This window comes from Nipponia nippon, unplaced genomic scaffold, assembly GCF_047370975.1.
Source record: "Nipponia nippon isolate SJK-2023a ecotype South Korea unplaced genomic scaffold, ASM4737097v1 scaffold_3, whole genome shotgun sequence".
NCBI classification, from domain to species: domain Eukaryota; kingdom Metazoa; phylum Chordata; class Aves; order Pelecaniformes; family Threskiornithidae; genus Nipponia; species Nipponia nippon.
The window spans coordinates 80016715-80035686 of NW_028262347.1; the positions used below are offsets into that span (position 1 = coordinate 80016715).

General features: G+C 45.1%; 1 protein-coding gene across 1 annotated transcript; it reads left to right on the forward strand.

Annotated features, from left to right (window-relative positions):
- Positions 1-5567: 5567 nt before the first annotated feature.
- On the forward strand, positions 5568-17887 carry BCL2L14 (BCL2 like 14). Its single transcript, XM_009465040.2, has 6 exons — positions 5568-5650; positions 11530-11973; positions 14596-14760; positions 15701-15768; positions 16733-17005; positions 17772-17887. The coding sequence occupies exons 2-6, from the start codon at positions 11538-11540 to the stop codon at positions 17811-17813; spliced, it is 984 nt and encodes a 327-aa protein (XP_009463315.1). The 5' UTR covers positions 5568-5650; positions 11530-11537; the 3' UTR covers positions 17814-17887.
- Positions 17888-18972: the final 1085 nt, after the last annotated feature.

Genomic DNA, 18972 nt, shown 5'->3' on the forward strand with positions numbered 1-18972 from the left:
GTTTAAAACTGTTGCCCCTTGTCCTGTCACTACAGGCCTTGGTACAAAGTCTCTCTCCATCACAAGCTGCCTTTATATATTGAAAGACTACAATAAGGTCTACCCTGAGTCGTCTCTTCCCCAGGCTGAAAAACCTCAACTCTCTCAGCCTTTCTTCACAGGAGAGGTGATCCAGCCCTCTGACCATTTTTGTGGCCCTCCTCTGGACCCGCTCTAAAACAGGTCCATGTCTGTCTTGTACTGAGGACCCCAGAGCTGGATGCAGTGCTCCAGGTGGGGTCCCACGAGAGTGGAGTAGAAGAGGAGAATCACCTTCCTCAGCCTGCTGGCCACAGCAGTGAAATGTAAATATGCACAAAAGGAATATACAGTTGCAGATAACACAAGCACCTGAAACAGATCAGTGACATCAGGAAAATACTCTTCTGTGGGTGGGCGATTTGTGGCAGCACAAGTGTGCTGCATCATACACATCCCCAGATGTATATAGCGATGTTCTGGTTTGCCAGAACCACAAAACTGCTGAGGGAATAAATTCACTCATCTGGTGAAGGATCTGTGTGCCACTTGATTTCTGTGCAGGCCTATAGAGTTTGCAGCGGCCCTTCCCAAGCTGCATTTCACCCCAGCCCGAGGCTTTGCCCACACTTGGAATGAGCCCTGAGTTCAACACAAGTTGTGGCTGCTCCACTGCAGGCTTCTAGAGTTGTCAGTTGTATCATGGTGTTGTGCTGAAGGAGGTACATCAGTGGCTGGTTTGTACTAACTCCATGCCTTAAGACGGTCTTTAGTTTTATTAGATATTGGGCTTTATTCTGCACAGTTGATGCTAAAGGCTACTGGTCCAACAATAATTCAAGTGTGAAAATACTTTCCAGAGACAGCTGTATATGATTTTTTAGTCTACGCCTAGCTCATATTTCACTATTAATCCAAAAAATTAAGTATTTGGGGTTTTGTTTTGTTTTTTTTTTTTTCTTATAGAAAATAAAGGCATTAAGGAAAACTAACTTGCTCAGAGGGAATTTTGGCTCAGTGGCTCTTAGGCAAACTCTACTTACTGTCTTATTGAAAAGGCTGGGAGAAAAAAAAGGATGATACTCAAACCCTGCCATGCTTTGCTGACTCCCAGGCTCTGGAACATATCCTTGGCATTCAGGGCAGATCACAGCCTACAGCATCCTAAACCAAACTGGTTTAAGGACCGAGTAGTGAGAGACTGGAAAAAGTGTCTTTACCATATACCACCTGCAATGCACTAAGCTGCTGGTCAAGTACCGGACCAGAAGTGACTGTAAATAACAAGAAAAATAAGGACGTGAATTTTCCCCGCTCAATGTACCAAACTAAATAAAGTCCAAAATTACTTTTCTACTGACAGCCTCATGGCACAACTTGAAGATCTAGAGAGTGCCTGGGAGCCACCAGAGCAGGCGGCTTCATAGGGGAACGAGATCCAGGAGCTGAGGGTGACGGCAAGCAGCCCAAAGCAGCATCCTCATGGGCACAGGGCAGCCCCGTGGTACCTGTGCAAGACGAGCAGAGCAGGTCCGGTGGTCCTAACCGAGCGCAGCCAGGAGTCCCACGATTCCCAGACACGTCCAGAGCAAGGAGGCAGGTGCGAGGCAAAGCCAGCGGGTCCGGGTCAGGGTCTGGATCAGCAGGGATGTGGCCAGGCACAGGCAGAGCTGCAGCACAGCTCGGGCAAGGGCCAAGGCTGAGATGCAACCTCTGAGCAAAGCAGGGAAGCTGCCGGCAAGGCCTCTCGCCGTGGCTCATTCCTGGTGTCCGGTCCAGTGTGACCTGGCCACACCACCTCGGAGGTGGCCTGCAGCACCGGCACCGAGCCCCGCCGAGGCATGGGGGGAAGGCAGAGGGTTAAAAGGGGAGGACAGCTGGGCCTCTTTCTCCACAAACCTCCCCCTGCCCCCCCCCCCTCCATTGCAATACACGCAAGAAGGACAGACAAAACACTTTTGGAGGTTTTCTTTGTTTTTGGCGGGGGGCACAGGCAGCTGAATTTCACCGTTCATTTACTGAAGGGCACCTGTCCCAGGCCGCGGAAGCCCGCCGGGCCGAGGCCGGGGCTGGGGCCGGGGCCGGGGCCGGGAGCGAGGCCCGGGCCGGGGCCCGCCGCCGCCGCCGGGTGTCGCTGCCCGACGCCTTTTCCCTGCCCGCAGCGCCGCAGGCTTCCCGTCGCCGGGATGCGCCAGGCCTGAGCGGCCGGGAGGGCCGTACTCTGCGGGGCAGCAGCCTCTGGTATCAAAAAAGACGCGGGCATGTGTTGGCAGACGATGCGTGGAGGCACCTGGAGTCGGCCCCTGCTATGCCCAGCTTGCGCAGGCCCTGAGGGCCCCCGGCGCGGCCAAAAGCTCCTTTAATTCATGACTCTCTCCTGAAGTTTGGCTGATGACTGGGGTAGATTGGTCTGCCTTGTGGGACGGGTCTTTGTTTTTTTCCTCTCCTGCCCTTCTTTGGTGGAAGGAGCCAGTTTCTAGATTTCAGTCAGAAAAAGCTCCTTAAGGTAAAATGACCAGGTCGCATGCTCCTCGGCCATTTCGGACTTGCAAGGCAAGAACTAATCAAATACTGAAACTGCTTTAGATCTTTTTGACTCAGCATGGAGACATGCTTAAGTTGTTTCGGGGGTGGGGGGGACGACCCAAACCCCAAGTGTTTCCATCTCTCAAAAGAGGTTTTTTCCTCTTTTATTTATTTTTCCCTCTTGGAAACAACTAGTTTCTCTCACCAGACATCACAAGCTCTTCCCAGTTTTTGAGGGGAATCTTCTTACACTCTTGGCTCAATACATATCGTAAAAATCAATCCTCACGGGCACTTCTAAAGTCAGTGGAAACAATGGTTTTATTTTTAAGTGTCCTTTTACAGACTGTGCAAATCAAAGGTTGGGGTATCAATGATTTTAGGCTGGAAAGTAAGTAGAAACAAAACCAAAACTAGCTTATAACTGACCTAAATTTACTCAAGATGGGAAATGAAAAAACCTGTTAAAGCAGCTTATCCCCTTTGGAGAACTCAACACCAAGTGCTTGGCTGGGTTAGCTAAAGGTAAATGAGACAGTTAAAAAAGGGCTGGAGGAGTTAGATAAGATAGACGGCAACAGAAAAGGTAAGAAACCTAAGAAGATAATATGAGGGTTCTCCAGGAAATTAAACTCCGTAATACAAAATCCATAATACAAGCAAGACAGAGAACCTAGTTTGGGTCTTAAATTAAGAAACATCATGAAGGGACTGAGAACCGAAAGAGAAACCAAATGTGAACCTCCTGTAAAACAGGGAATTATACTGCCATTATTCAGAATGGCACTTCTTCTATCCACTTTCAGGAAAGACTATTGAAATAAATTTTCCTTGGCAGGCAAAGCGGTGGGAGGAAAACAGAGAAGCACAATGAAGCAAAAATAATTAAAGCACATTAAAAATATATTGTATTGTATCTATGAGAGTTTCCCTTTTACATCCATCGCGCCTCCTCTGGGACTGCTTCCTGTTCTATTTGCTTGAAAAAGCTACTGCCAAAATGAAAAAAAGGAATCCTGGTCAGAGCGAGCCTTCCCCTGCACCCACATCTGCCCAGGCTGGCTGTAACACACTTAGAAATATCCCTGTTCCTAATATTGCTCCATAAGGGACAAAGTCAGGTCCCTCCACCCAGAGATTTTAGTAACCCAGAGCTCCAGCCAAGGCAGAAAATTGGCTACGGCTTTTCCTGTGTGCAGCCAGGGCTGACAAATTGCAAACACGGACTGCCACACTCTTTCCTAAATACCACCAGGGATTTAAAAGAATCCAGGTATTTTGATTTCTCAGCAGTTTAAAATGATGACCAGAATGGCTACTCTCAAGGGTATAGGAATACTCTGGGTCTGAGGTGGAAAACGGCAGAAACTGATGGAAGTGATGGGTTGGGTGAGTAGCTGTATGTCAGAGGAGGTCATTGCTCCATGGGTAGTGATGCTGCCTCAACCAAATCAAATCAAATCAGAACAAATCAAAGTTTGACTTTGCCAGTATATTGCAAAAGTTATGCAGGGCTATACATCCAGCTCTGGTTATAAGGTCAACACAAGCGCCAAGTGGAAAATGGCCAATATTTGCCTGTTTTGTCATGATATAACATGGAACAGCAATGCAATCATTTCTATAGGAACAGAACAGATAAAATGGAGCAGTCGACGTTAGTTTGTTTTTTCTCAGTCCTCTCACTTTCTGAGTGGTGCTATAAAATACAAAATCGCACTTTTAAAGGGGTGGTTGTTTAGGTCTTTTTTTCGTGCTTCCAGCAGGCTACGCTCCCCTTTTCTGGGCCTCAAATACTGCTTTTTTTCCCCTTCTTAGTATCGGAGAAAGTATATTCTGCGTTGAGGTACAGCGTATGTTTGAAAAGAAAATGAAAATTGAAGTTTTTGCAGTCCAGGCAATGACAGATCGTTAATAATCCGTAATACGCACGCTTTCCATCTGCTATTATTGCTCTCAGGTCAGTTGGCCCTAAGAAAGCAGGAAGGAAATGGAAAGCTTCAGTGAACACGAACAAAAAAGCTTCTATAAGCCTGCAACGTATAAGTGAACTCCAAGCTGCTATTCCCTGGAAATGCAAAAGTTGGCTCTGCTTATATTTCTGTTTCTACTAGTAAATTCCTCCCTTCGCAGGAAAGGCACCAGACAGACGTTTTCCGTACAACCGTCCCAGACGAAGGCGCAGCCTCAAGTGCTTTTGTTCCTGAGAAGGAATCTCCTCCCAGTCAGAAACCCCTCTCTACCTCCTAGAACTGCTTCTCTGCCACAGATGAAGGCAAGCGTTCACCCTCTTTGGCTGTTCCATGTGCATCAGGCCCCTCCTAGCTTACAATTCCATCTACAAGCTTATTTCAAAAATGGAAGGTCACCAGCACGGTGAAAATCCCTCTTAAAATGGATGCGTGCTTCTGACCCGACTAACTTGGGATTAGTTATACGGTAACAAAATCACAATTTTGGTCCGCGAGTTCCAAGAGCAATACCATGTCGCTGTTGCAAGTTTCTTACCAATCTTATCTCATTAATGTTTAACATGATTTTGAAAAAAAAAATGCAACAACATATGAAAAAAAGTAGACTAGTTTACAGTTGTTTGTAGAAGAAGAGGTATAACTGTTTTCAAAACACTTAAAAAACCTTCCTGTATCAAAATGATGATTTGATTTGACCTGTACCATGGAAGAAAAAAACGCTTGGAAGGAAAAAAATAAGATAGCATTTGGCAAGAAGCCACAAAGAGCTATAGACGTTTTTCCTCTTGCCTAGTGCACTGCTGAGAGCAAGTCACGTGCCGGAGGGGCCGGCCCTACCCTTTCTGGTTTTTATAAGCGAGCTGATATGTTTGAACATTGTTCTCATAAGGAAGTACACGGGGCACTTTTTTTTTTTATTGCAAGTGCAGTGCCCTTCTTAGTGAAAGCTTATGTACACATGTTTTGATGAAAGACTGAAAATATTAAATAAAAGAAGTGAACTTCAGGTTTCTGAAGGGAAGTACTGTCCTTGCAAGGCTAGCTCTAGCAAAACAAGCCTAGCCACTGGAAGAGGAGGAGAAAGAATTGAGATCAGCGGGCACCCAGGGTTGCTGGTGCAATAGACCTGGAAGGTAATAAAAACCCCTTTTCTTCTCTGAACTTGGTTTCTCTTGTATAATGTTTGGCTGTCTATAATCCAGCACAAGACTCTCTGGATCTTATTTGTATATGGATTAAATGGCTGTATTTGTCATCGTTAATTTAGGTACCGAACAATGTACTTTCAGGTTTATCTGTGGTGTCAAAAAGGGAAGGAACTGCCCCAGGACTTTTGGAGCTGCCATACAAGCTTTGCTGCTGTTGGCTCTATGCTTTTGAAAGAAGAGATTGATGTATCTAGCCAAGGAGAGCAAGGTTCTTTTCTGCCAACCACACTACAGTTAGTTGTGGAAGGTTGAATTTAAAATGTGGGACTAACCCAGTGAATTCATGTAGACTTATATCCTTACCACCTGGTTCTTACAGGCTGGCCCAGTTCAAGCTAGGTCACCTCTTGCTGGTAAAATGCCTTCATTTACAACTGAAAGGAATTCTAATCCAAGCAAGTAAATGGTGAAGGTGATTCAGGAGGTGACATGCTCCCCTGAAATCATCAGTAACCAGATCTGCTCTTCCCTTTTTGCTCCCAGATCTTTGCTGCACAGTAGCAGCCAATTTAGTCTACTGGAGGTCATAAATGTGTGCCTTACCATTTCTGTTGGTGCTGAAAGCCAAGTAGTGCATCACTTCTCTTCTAGAGGCTGAGCCTTTGGCAGCCTCTCAGCTTTGAATGTGGGAAATACTTCTGGACAGCCGCAGACTAGCAGACAGCTTCTCTTCTGAAAGACATGTATCAGCGTAGACCTTTTTATATTGCATGTGTTGTATCTGTTGCACAACAGTGCTCACAAAAAATCTGTTGCCACTAGGGATGTTTTCGTCGGCATCCTAGTGTAACTCTGCCTTCACTAATTATGTTGTATTCTGTTTAGTTAAGATTAAATAAGGGGCGCATAATCCTTCAGCTTGCAAGTTACTGCTTTCCATCCTAGAGGCAACTGTATTGCGGTACCACGTGGAGAGGTCCTTTTTGGTGGGCTTGTGTGTAAAACCAGATTTCCACAGCATCTGTACAGTTTAAAACAGTTCAGCCTCTCTTCATGGACAATACCTGTCTGCTAAGGGTTTTATGAGAATGACTGACTCAATATGTACAAAATATTTCTTCAGCGAAGTGTGTGGCTTACATACTAACGAACTCTGGAGCCTTGTGATGGTTCTGCTTTTCTCCATGAGAACTATCAGTAAGTTAGGGTCATCCACCCAGAGGAAAGGATCTAGCTTGAAGAGCTGGGAGAGCGATCGTGGCCACTGCTTCCCCTTGCACAGGAGTCTCCACTACCGTGTGCCCCAGTCTGCTCTTCTGTCTGCGAGAGCAGAGCTGAAGGGAAGGGCCCGCACCTGGGATGAGTCAGTAGGGTAAACAGCAGTGCTTTTATTGTTAGCGCCTTTCTCCAGCATTGCCTCAAAAATAAAAAGTGTTTTATTCAGAACTGGTGTCCCAGGCAAGGAACCACATTTCTCTCTCTGCTGGTTGAGAGAGAAGCACCAGACCAGACCTGAATAGCTTGGACTAACCATAATTTTTCAGGGGCCGCTTTCACTTCTTCTTTCTGCTTTGTCTATTCAGCCTTTCAGGGCAGGCACTGCCTCGTGCTGCAGAGCCATCTTCAGCTACCTGTGCTTCCCTGGGGTTTGCTAGCACTGGCGAGTGTACGTGATGGGGAATCGAGCCAAACAGCAGGGTCAGCACTGACAGTGCCTCTGCTTGGTCAAGGTCCCTGAGCCTTTTGGAGGTAAATCCCAGGGCTGTCCGTGAGGCAGGGAGATGAACCTTCCCGTAGAAGAAATAGTGGTAGGTCTTGTCTGTGCTCTGTGGGCACCTGAGGAGGAAGGACGGGAGGCACGCCAGCAGGGTTAGGAGGGGCTGGGAAAGCACGAGTGCAGCACCCAAGTTCAGGCTCAAGCGGACTCTGTGGTGAGCACGGGCCAAGAGGACTGGTAGAATTAGCCACCATGGTGGTTTGCAGCTATACATGTAACTGTATATTAATAAATGACAACAATACAAAACCTGTCAAGAAATAGCATAGCCAGGACACCACTTGGTCTAGTTTTGCTGAAGACAGGCCTATAGCTAGACACCCTCCAAATCAACAGTTATTTCATCTGTACTTGAACCTCCAGGCTACACTTCCTCCTAACAAAGATTAAACAGTCAAGTTGCTAGTTTCTCTCCTTTTTATTATTTCCTTTCTTTATCCCACCCACTCAGCCTTGTATAATAAACTTCTCAAGCTTCTAGTTGACTATCATTGCAATTGGCCCAGAGTGGTGTTTGGGGGGTATTTTTGTGGACATGTGCAAGTTTAGCCAGTACTGGCTCTCAGAGACTTCACAGGAAAGCAGGTTTTGTTGGTCATGCTGCTCACAGAAGTCTGTCTGTGTTTTTGCCAAATTTCTCCATCCTGGCAGATAATTCTTGAAGTGGGTAGAGGGTTGTAGGTAAATGTACCACTGAGCATTGGCAGTTCAGTTTCCATTTTCTGGGAAATGGCATGTGGATGCGATATTTGGCAATGGGAGGAAAAGGTCTGGAGGATAGTAAAGAGGGAGAGGGTGACGCTGCTCCCTCAGAGCCTGCAAGCTCCAGAAGATAAATAATTTAGACCAGAGTTTTTAAGTAGACAGAATGAGACCATGCTGCTACTCTCCATAATCTGATCCTCCGAGTTTCTTTTAATCATCCTAGGAAATAATATGCAGATTCAGGTTTTAGCAGGACTTCCAAGTACTTGTCAAACCAAATCAATGCTCGCATTAAAAAACGTTCCTTATAGAAACTCATTTCTGAGAGAGAGTTTGTGCAAAGCAAGGGCTGCTTCTGCTAAAGGCCTGGCTTGTCTCTGGCCCACACCAGGCATGATATGGGAAAAATAATGTGGTTATAGTATGAAGAAGTAAGTCTAAGGAGAGAAGTAAGTCACCAATTAAGATTTCAAACTTCAAAATGAACTGAAAACTGAGTTAGCTACTGGCGGTCTCCTTTATAAACGCCTGCCAGCATGTGGTGATAACTCCTTTTCTTGCTACCTGCAAGTAATGGCATAAATGAGCTGTGACTCCTTGTTCTCTTTTTATGCTCCTCCAGCCTCGTTGTATACACAGGGGTGAGATTTCTTACCGAGACGTCAGTGCTGAAAAAAGTCCCAGTAAGGAAGCTCCTAGACCACATTTTTAGCAAAATAATTTGTTTCATTTCTCAGAGGTTCCCCATCAGAGCGAGGTGCAGGCTTAGCCGTACAGCTGCATCTGATGTGCAAGTGCTTATTTGATGTTACCTACTAGCAAGCTGTAATAATACCCTACCTCCTGCTATCGGTCTGCACTTAGCCTCGTTTAGGAGACCAACCTTTGAACTCTTATTTGATTTTTATCTGTACAGCCACCTTGGGTAGGGCTGTTCTCAACGTATAAGTAATAGCCCAGTGTATAGGGCTGTAAGGGTTTTTTAATGCTACTACTGGTAATTCCTCTTGCTGTTTGGGAATGAATGTTTTTATTATTTTATATAACTACTTTATAATTTATATAAGCTTTCTATATATAGTTTGTCTATTTTTATATTGTTATTTACATTTTTATATTAGTGAAAAATGAGTATATGAATGTTACACAAATGATTTTAGATCTATAAAGAGTACCCATGGTGGGGAAGGCTATGCTGTTTTAAGTAGTGTGAGTGTCTGATCTGAAGGGCAAAGTTAGATCTTTTCAAGGAGGAACTTAAGTTTGCATAAGGTATTAAATAATGAAAAAGAATGGCATAGCCTTTAAAATTTTCTCTCTAATTCTGGACAAACTTCAAAATGAAATAAACGCTTGGTCTGGTTTCCAGGGCAAAGGAAAGTGCCTGTTCCTGGGCTCATTGACTAGCTGAAGGGATTTGCTGTAGCCTTGCTTTCTGTGTAGCGCAGACACTGAGAAGTGCAGTGCAACTTAAAACAATCTTTAAGCTGCTCTGGTTTGCACTGGAAGATGGGCTCAAACAATCACGGGGCACGGAAAAGACCTTACCTTTGCTCCCCTGCATCCCCTGAGGGTGCTTATGCACAGCAGCGCTCCCTTCCTAGGCACAGCAAGGAAGCAGCAGCAACCCCATGCCTGTCTTGCATCATTTCAGTTCTCCTTTTTTCCCTCTGTCTTTCTAGCTCCCACTTCTTTTCTCCACTTGGTTTGTTTCTTGTAACAGTCTCTTGCCGACTTTTGCTGCTGGGCTTTCAGTTTCCCTTGCAGGTTCATTAAAGCCGCCTGCACGAACGCTGTGAGAAGATGCAAAGCTCCTGCTGACCCTTTGAATATCTCAAGGCAGCATCCAGCAAGAGACGGGGAACTCGCGCCCTCTCCCCCAGCCTCCAAACTGTCCCGGCCGCGTCCAGCAAACGGGGACTCACCTTGGCATGACCTTGTGAGCAAGAGGTCTCAGTGCAGTACTGGGCCCTTCACAGGACAGGGCTTCTGCTGAAACCCAGGAGGCTGTTCAAAGACAGCGTAGTCACTTGTACCTGGGGTGCTGTGGGGATGAATTCTCACCCAAGCGCACAGTTAGGGAAGAGTGAGATGTTTTGCCACATGAAGTTAAGTATAGATTTCTAAACATGAAATTGTAGCACACTACTAGCAGAAAACTGAGCAAGCTGACACCCAGGCTTGCACTGGGAAGAAAACTTCAGAGAGGCTCTTGCCATGTGTTTGAGACAAGCGTTGAAGGCTTGGGATGGTGGTGTGTGAATGGCTTAACGTGAGCATGATTAGGAAATGACATTTTGGCTCACTCATGGAGTGACTTAACATAGCAGCTCCCTGAGAGATAAACAAGTCATCTTTCCTTTCTCTACCAGTGGATGTGTTGGGTTTTTTTTCCCAATTTTTCCCCCCTTTTCCCTATCACACTATTCCCATTCTCATTTCTTTAGTGACTGTCCTAAAGTGAAAGTTTAAGCCAGTGATATCCCAGAGCAACATCTGGAACAGTCCTTTCTCTTGAGGGAAAAATAGAGTCTCTAAAATGGGATGTAGACTGTGAGCTGCATTTAGCAGTGCACGGTTAGAAGAACTGTCACGTTGGACCTACGATGCGACACTTCCAGGTTTCTTCTCCTCAGCCCTTTCCCTTTCTTCTTTCCCTTCCTCCTCTCCTTCCTTTTTCCCTTTTCTTTCCTCATCCCCTTCCCCAGTAAGGACAATTCTGGACTGAGAGTAAGTGTAAGATGTGGGTTTGGAGTTGGTCGAAGTTCTGATGCTCATACATTTGGTAAGGAGGGGTTTGGGTTTTTATATGTTCCTTTTTTCCCTTCTATTGTCTCAACACCACCACCAAAAACCAATTTAGCATGGTGGAATTAAGTGGCTTGTCTAAGTTTTGTTATATTGATTGCTTCCTGCAGCTAATGGCACAGAGTGCCACAAACGTTTTTGTTTTCTTTAACTTAAAAGGTTACAAATGTGAAACTTAACTTAACCAAAATGAAGTTAAAATCTTAGAATAAAAGTAGTAATGAAAACAAGGTGGCTTTCCTCATTTCCTGCACTGCACCCCAGCCATTAAATACTCCTTGAATTTCCTCATCTTTCTTGCCTAAGCCACCAAACGCAGTTAAGAGCAATGTAACGGATCTCTTGTTCCTGTTCTTCGATGGCCTTGATTGCCACCTGAGGTATTTCTCAGTAACCAAATTCTCTTTCTAGAAAACAGTGCTTCTCTGGCTCCTGGGTACTGCAATATTTTTCACATCACTGAGGTTAATAAGGTGTTTGGTGAAAGGTTCTGTAGAAATGTCAAGTACTGGTTGGTATTCATGAAAAACAGGCTGTTCCCTAAGCCATTAAAACTAAGAATATGTTCTTGCAGGAACCAAGATGTCTTCACCAAATGATGTCAGCATGGAAGAAATACCGCTGGAAGATGATGAGCGAGACAGCATAGAATACAAGATCCTAATGGCCTATGCCCAGCGGCGGTTGTCTGTCAGTAAATATGGGAAACTTCTGAAAAATGAGGGTAATGTGCAGAAATCATCGTCCTTAGCCAGGAGAAAAGTAACGATTGACCATCAAAGGGATAAAGATGGACCAAGCGAAACAGCAGTTTATCAGGGTGGCACGAGACAACTGCAAAGCAAAAAGCAACCAAGAAGCAAACGTTTGCCAAGATATTGTCTACCTTTTCTCTGTGGCAGAGCAGAGCAGAAAAAGCCCCGAACGCTGTCATTGCACCAAGATCACACGGCACATTTCTGCATTTTTGAGGCACAATCTAAGAGCCTTCAAGAAGGGAATTCTCAGCCGCAGACAAGTATGTCTTAGTTCTTTCCTTTTGCTGTTTGTCTTTAAATCTCTCTCTAAATAGCTTAAATGGCTGGTAGCCTGTGGAAAGGCAGGAGGAAGAAGGTGGTTTCTTTCACTTTTTGCCACCTCTTATGCTAGCTCTATTGATTTCCAATTAGGAAGGCAGATTGCCAGATCTTTAGTAGCACTTGCACACACAAGATTCATGCTTGTGACTGGCTTTTCTGTTTTCCGTCATATGGTGATAAGTATTGTATAATTGCACGGGTGGTTTTTTTTCCGAGCAATTGCACAGGTTGTTTTTTTTCTGAGCATTGGCCTTTTCTTTTTCATACCTGGTCAGAAAGAAAACATAAAACACTGGTCAGACTGAAGACCTCCACACTAAATTCAAGGAAGAGAAGTTGTTTGAAGGCCCGTTCAAGGAGCTTTATCGTGCGATAAATATTCCACACTAAAGACAGAAGTGCTAGATTCCGCTTGAAACTCTGGTGCCAAGCCGTTGGCAGTGACCAACCTCAAGCACAGAGCAGCGTATGTTTCTGGGCCACCTCTCATAACCCCACCATGTATCTTAAGTGGAAACAGTCTTCCAAGGCTATCTAAGTCTCCTTTACACGTTGGTATTATATAAATCTGAACCTGCCCACCCATGTGTTGGAAGAAGAGGCAGTAGGTGGCTGTAATCCATCCGACATCCAGGGATCCCATCCACATAAACATCTCGTACCCCAGCCCCCTGAGCGAGCCCCACATCAGCTGCTGCACTGCAGGCAATGAGGTTTTACCTTTTCTGCTCTGGATAATAACTAATACCTTAACTTCTCACACAAGACAGAGAGGAGGATGAGGTATCCCCATTAAGTTGCCATATACAGTATATGATAGGTTGACATACTGTTTTCATATACATAAGGTAAGGGGGTGCTTGTTTAATTTGTGCCAACTGGATACCATTGGTGTCACAGCGATTGCTCTCCCTTTTCACTGCATTTAAAGATATTTCTAAAAATTATCCATCACTGACTTCTCCAGCCTAATGTGCCATCCCTGATCAGTTTAACTGTCCTGGGCCAGCTCCTACCCACCAAGCCCATAACTCTCCCTGCTGCCAAATGCAGCTCTGTCTCTCAGGAAAGGGTCCCTGCCTCAGCCCAGTGCCTTTTGCTAGTGGGAAATAACTATAACTTTCCATTGTCTGGTTGCCAGGGACAGAAGTCTGCCTCCAGCTATCCGTTTTTATGTCCATTTTATTTTCACATTGCCAAGGAAGGTGCTCAGGAGTTTGGGTGCAATCACTTGATGGTCCTGCCAATACATTGTCATGTTCCCTGCAGAATGGGTGGCAGCATGGCCTCGAGGTAAAACCTCCTCGTGCTGAGCGTTAACATCCCTGGGGATCCTGCTTGGCTTCAAATCTGGGCTTTACCTTCCCTTCAGCAGATTGCTGGACCAGTTCCTAAATCATTATTATTGTTATTATTTGTAACTTACACTGCTAGCAGCTGCACTGCAAGCTTGGCCAGGCCATTCTGGGGGTGCTTTAGGGGATTAGTTGAAAGCCTGTTCAATTTAAAACCAGTTGCCTAATCTTAGGTTTCCAAAGTCATGAAGAGCCCAATCCCCTTCCTAGAAGTTTAGCAGCTCCTTGACAAGCTCTGCAGGCAGATGAGAGGACAGAAATGTCTTGGGGTTGATTCACTAGCCTTGAAATGCAGTTTTTATTGGCTGCAGTTTTTATTGGCTGCATTAACCCCTGCTGCCCTCACAATAAACTCCGCTCATGAGTTTTACATGTGTTATGGGTCAGGCCACTGCTGAGCTTGTCTCGATGTCTGCTGGTCACACAGGAGCTGCCACTTGGCAGTGGTAGTGGGGATATCGAGTTTTGCATCCCAAGCTCTGTGAGGTGAATTGCAAGGAAGAGCAGCTTTTAGATGAAACATCTCCTCCTGCTCTCTTTGCGATAGCAGGATCCCCGTTGGAGTCCCCTCACCAAGTGATGCCTTCAGCCGGTGAGGGTCCCGAACAGGGTCATTACGCAAGGTGGATAAAGCCAGTCTGGTTGCTGAGTTCTCCCAGTATTCATGTCTGCTTAATACAGCAGTGTCAAGGATACAAGAAGCTTTTGTGCTAGGGGTGCCTCTGAAGTGAAGTCTGCTTCTCCTTTGCTCAAGATTAGCCTGTGAGAACAAGGAAAGAGCATCCAAATACACCATCTTTTCTGAATCTGGACCTACATGTGAACTAATCACGGGCAATACCACTCTCACAGTAAGGTCTAAGATTCACAGTCCTATAGAGCAGTACTCTCACGTTTCTGAATACACGGTGTGCTTCTGTCTTGCAAGCATGTACACTAGTGAGCAACACTCACACTTGCTTCTGTATCGCCTCTGTATAGTTAGCTGCTGCTCAAATACTAGAGAGGGGTTGTACTGCATTACTTGTCTCCCTAAATTATTACCAGCTGATCTCAAGCAATAGCAAAGCTCCAGCATGGGGAAATGTATCTCTTGGTATCCTCTGGGCACTTCCACCTCAGGGGGCATGTAAACGAGTAAATCACTGAATTATTTCCTGGAAAGATTAATTGCCTTCTTTATTTCCCACCCTCCTTCCCACTCAGGTGAAACAGCAGATGTCAACCACATTGCAGACAAACTTGCCAAGCTTGTTACTTCCAAATCCCAGGAGTCTCCTTCAGATGTGTCATTCAAGATAATGCATCCTGCCTCGTCCCGGCAACAAGACGATAGTGATCCTACTGATGGAAGTGAGGGCAAGGAACATGGTAAGGGTGAAGAATTTCATGCTCACAGGCAGTATGTCAGGTTGGGATTGCACACTGAGGCATTTTCTCTAGACGTGGTGAAGCACTCGGGACTTCTGCGGTAAGACGCTGTGAAGAAGGAAGTTTTCTCTGCTGGTTCTTGCTCTGTGGCCCACATTTCAGGGACTGCTCTTGCAGTCCTCTAACAAGTCCTGCCTGCTACTGCAATTAAAGGGAGCATCCTTAAAAACCCAAGGAGGTGTGACACGAGAAAAGGAGGATTGAAGGTAAAGTGACATAAGGTGACAGAGCAGTGGTAGGAGCAGCAGGGCTGGGGGCACAGTAATACACAGGAGTTCTAAGGCCAAAGACCAGTCCTTGGGCCAATAATGTCTTGGTCAGTCCCTCTTTGGTGACAGGACAACACTGCTCAACAATCCCTGTTATAAGTCTGAACTGCTTGTCTTCCATGACGTCTGCAGAGATTTAGCTTTAATGGAAGATTTCTAGGGATTACAAGAGGGATCCTGCCATACTTGCATTTTCTTTAATCCGACAAACCTGGAGTTTGTCCCAATGAGTTGCAGAAGCTGTAATTGGTAATGATGAGGGGATTTTTTTTTCCTAATTTTAAGTCCATTTTCTTGGGCTTCTGCTAGCTGCTCTTTTGTTCTGGCTTGTTATCAGACATACCTCAACGCCCAAAGGGCCAGCTGGCAGTGGGATGTTAAAGCCCTTGCTCTTTCCCAAATTCTTGACTGGAGCAAAACATCGGGCAGATGGAGGAATAGCATTGCTTACTCCACGCAGACTAGAAAGTGAGCTTCAGCTTAAAGCCTGGATACACAAGTCTCCGTGAATTTGCCACAAACTAGCAGCTGTTTTCATGATTGAGTGACACAAAGGCTTTCCCTAATTTGCTATCTGGATCCAATATTTATGTTACTCTTTTCTTTAACAGATGAAGAAAAGATAATACAAACAATAGTTTCACTGTTAAGACAATCAGGGGACCGACTAGAAGAAAAGGTAACTCCTCCTGTTTTCAGGAGCTACACAGGCTACAGTGTGAGACAGAGAGACTACACTTCTCTTGGGAGTGAATGTTTTGTAACCTAGCACTCTCCGTCTCTATCCTGAACTTCTCTTTCTGCATCTAGGGCTTTCTGAAACCTTCGCGATTCATCCCGAAATCTTTCTTAAGACCAGAGGACTAGCAGAGATCTTTGTTAGGGTGTGGGAGGAAGGCAACAAAAATGTTGTGCATTTCAAAGAGGAGTCACTTGCCTCATTCCCCGTGAGTTTCATGGGATGTTAAGCACTCAACTGACTCTGAAAAACTCTTGTGTTTGCATTAAATTTGGCATACAAGTTGTTCCCAGTGGAGGGAGAGAAACTACTGCTTTGAGAACTGCTGTAGGGAAGTAAATCTTCTGAGTGCATTTTGACAGCCCTGCCCAAAAGCTATAGAAGAACCTCCACATGAGTCCATTAGTTGGAGTGGATGTTTTCTCTATTAAAAATATAGGTACTTGTTCCCATTACTCCCTTCTTTAGCTGCCCCCTACCTATGAAGGTATACTCCCACATGAAGGACGTGCTCAACTCCTGCAGCAGAGAGGTACCCAGATACAGTAAGAAGCATCACGGAGACCATGACCGAGCAAAAGGAGCTCAGCATGGCAGCTGTTGCCAGCACTTCTCATAACCTTGCCTTTACTGTCATCTTCCCACTGCTCCTGTATTCCCATGTGTCCTCACGTACAGGTCTCAGTATCAGTGTCGCACTTGTTTTGCTTTCTCTCTCCCTGCTTATCTCATTCAAATGCAGAAAACGTAGAGCCACCTTCAGAGCCTGAAGCAGCAGCTTTGCAGCGAGGTGTGGGGTTTGCGTGTCATCTCTTGCATTCACCACCACGATTAGAATGTATTGCATGTAAAGCAATTCCAACAAAAGTGGCTCAATTTAACCAATCCTTATTCTTATTTTCAGATCAAAAAGGACAAGGTTTTGCATCAGGATTTTAAAGATATGCTGTCCTACACCTTCTTCGAGAGGATCACTGATTTGTTCCTGGAGAATGTCTCAGCAGATTCAACAAGTGAGCCAGAAGGCCAAGTACAATGCACGAAAGTTGCCTTTACAATGGAGGTTGCCACCAGACTTACTGCTGTGGACAACCATCCCATGAACCTGGTCTTGGGCTTCGGATTAAAGTACCTCAGAGAACACTTCAAGCCGTGGATTCAGGACCAGGGTGGCTGGGTATGCATCTTGCCTCCCTTGACTTGTGCATAGCCTAAGGCACCCTGAAACAGCACACTTTCACAGAACTAACATGGGCCAGATGCAAACCAAACCAAACCAAACTGCGTATTCTTTAACACAGCATGTACTCCAGCTGTGGAATTACTTGCTATAAGACATGTTCTGTGAGGCAAGTTTTTTATTTACATGGGTCCAAAAATCAATAGGAGACATTCATGGAGGGTTGTTAAGTATAAAACACCATTCCTGGCACAGACAGTCTCTCCACCACAAATAGCTGAAGACTGGGAGAAACACCAGGAAACTTCACACTTGCCCTAATCCTATAGTTCTCCCTAGAAGTGTGCTCTTGGCAGGTTCTGGGGACAGCATACTAGTTCAGCAGTTCATTCAGTCTGCCCTTATGCTATGGTATGCTTCCACTTTCCCTGTACACAAAGGCATCTGTTTATCTTCATATCCCTCTTTCAAAGTCAGTTGTGCAAGGCGCTCTTTTGCCGGCAGTGATACTGAGCTGCTGCCCTTCATAGCTCATTTACCTGGATTTGCTGGGAGGCACTTGCATCAGAGATCCTAGTCCTTTTGTGCTTCATGAAATGAATGGAAATATTCAGCAGCTGTGCAGTCTGTGTCCATTGGAATAGATAGCAAGTGAGGTCAGGAAATCCTACTGGCAAACCTACTGACTGACCGCAGCAGAGCTGACATTAGGATGAGGGTCCTCGTTGCTTTTGTAACTGTAAGTTTTCTTTCTATGTTACAGGAGAAGGCTTTGACTGTACTGGATCAGGAAGAAGTAGAGTAATCATGACTGAATTCATTCTTCGGGGTGCAGGAGCCTTCAATTAAGGAACATGCAGGATCTTAACACAATCCGATGCCAGAATGATTAGTGGCTATGTATTTTTATTTTTTCAATGGAAGTTTGGAGTGTTGCATGGCTAACTGATGGGTACCAACTGCACTTTCTTAAAGTTGGTATTGATGTAGAAGTGTTCTTCAGTGGATATGAAGACACCTTCAACTCCCCTGGAGCATTCAGCCCCACGGACAGTGATTTTAGGTATGGACTGTGATCAACCATCAACCAAGTGAGTCAAGTGCTGCCAGCTTTGTGTGGCTCATAGTGGTACCATCTGTTATCTTCTACAGGTCCCTTGCTGGAAGCCATACCTACACACTCCTGTCAGTAGCCTCTCTCCCCCCCTCTCCTCCTCTTATTAGATTCTCCAAAGTGTTAGTGCCATTTTATACTTCTGAAAGGGACTGAGTAAGGTTAATGAGGACTTTTTACTCCACTGCCTTCCCCATTCCCCCAAGAAAATAGACTTGATCTACCTAATTTGAACTCTTCTGTTTTAAACCCCTTCAAAGCATAGCACAATAGATGTTGACTTTTACAGCATTATCCTGTCCATTAATGTGGAAGATACAAACATTGTGAGAACTTTGTAGTCCAAGAAATTTAAAGCTTATCCTACCGCGACAGTTTTCCTCCTTATTCAAAAGGAGCTTGATGCTATGTGTAATCTCAGGGATTTCTCTGTAAACTGAATTGGCCTTTCAGCCATTGAAAACAAGTGATCTGATTAGAGTTCTTGAATCTGTATGTGTGGCAGTGGAAGGAATAACAGTGCATCATTTAGAGTAGAGGTGGATGCCAGTGAAACTATTCATGATTTTGAGGCTTGGTTTGTGGCCCATTTACTTGATGACTTTTGGATTTCCGTCCCCCACAAATCCCCAGTGGAGAAAGGGGGAACTCAGGACATCTGCTGAAGCTGTAAAACCATGGCATCACTTCTGTAACTTTCCGGTACAAACAGGTAATGTTTCCTGAACAGGCTCTCAGTAAGCTACCCTTCCATTACAGGTACTCGCTCTGTGTGTCCAAGTACATTAACTACAAAGATTGCATGAAAAAGTTATTAACAAATCATGAATGTGAAAGTGATAAAAAGCAT

What these genes read in the sequence shown, in the direction of transcription:
- BCL2L14 (XM_009465040.2), top strand. Translation starts at nt 11,538, where the DNA reads ATGTCTTCACCAAATGATGTCAGCATGGAAGAAATACCGCTGGAAGAT. An exon ending in AAGTGAGGGCAAGGAACATG is followed by an intron (nt 14,761 to 15,700) that starts GTAAGGGTGAAG and finishes TTTCTTTAACAG; the next exon opens with ATGAAGAAAAGATAATACAA. An exon ending in GGGACCGACTAGAAGAAAAG is followed by an intron (nt 15,769 to 16,732) that starts GTAACTCCTCCT and finishes TCTTATTTTCAG; the next exon opens with ATCAAAAAGGACAAGGTTTT.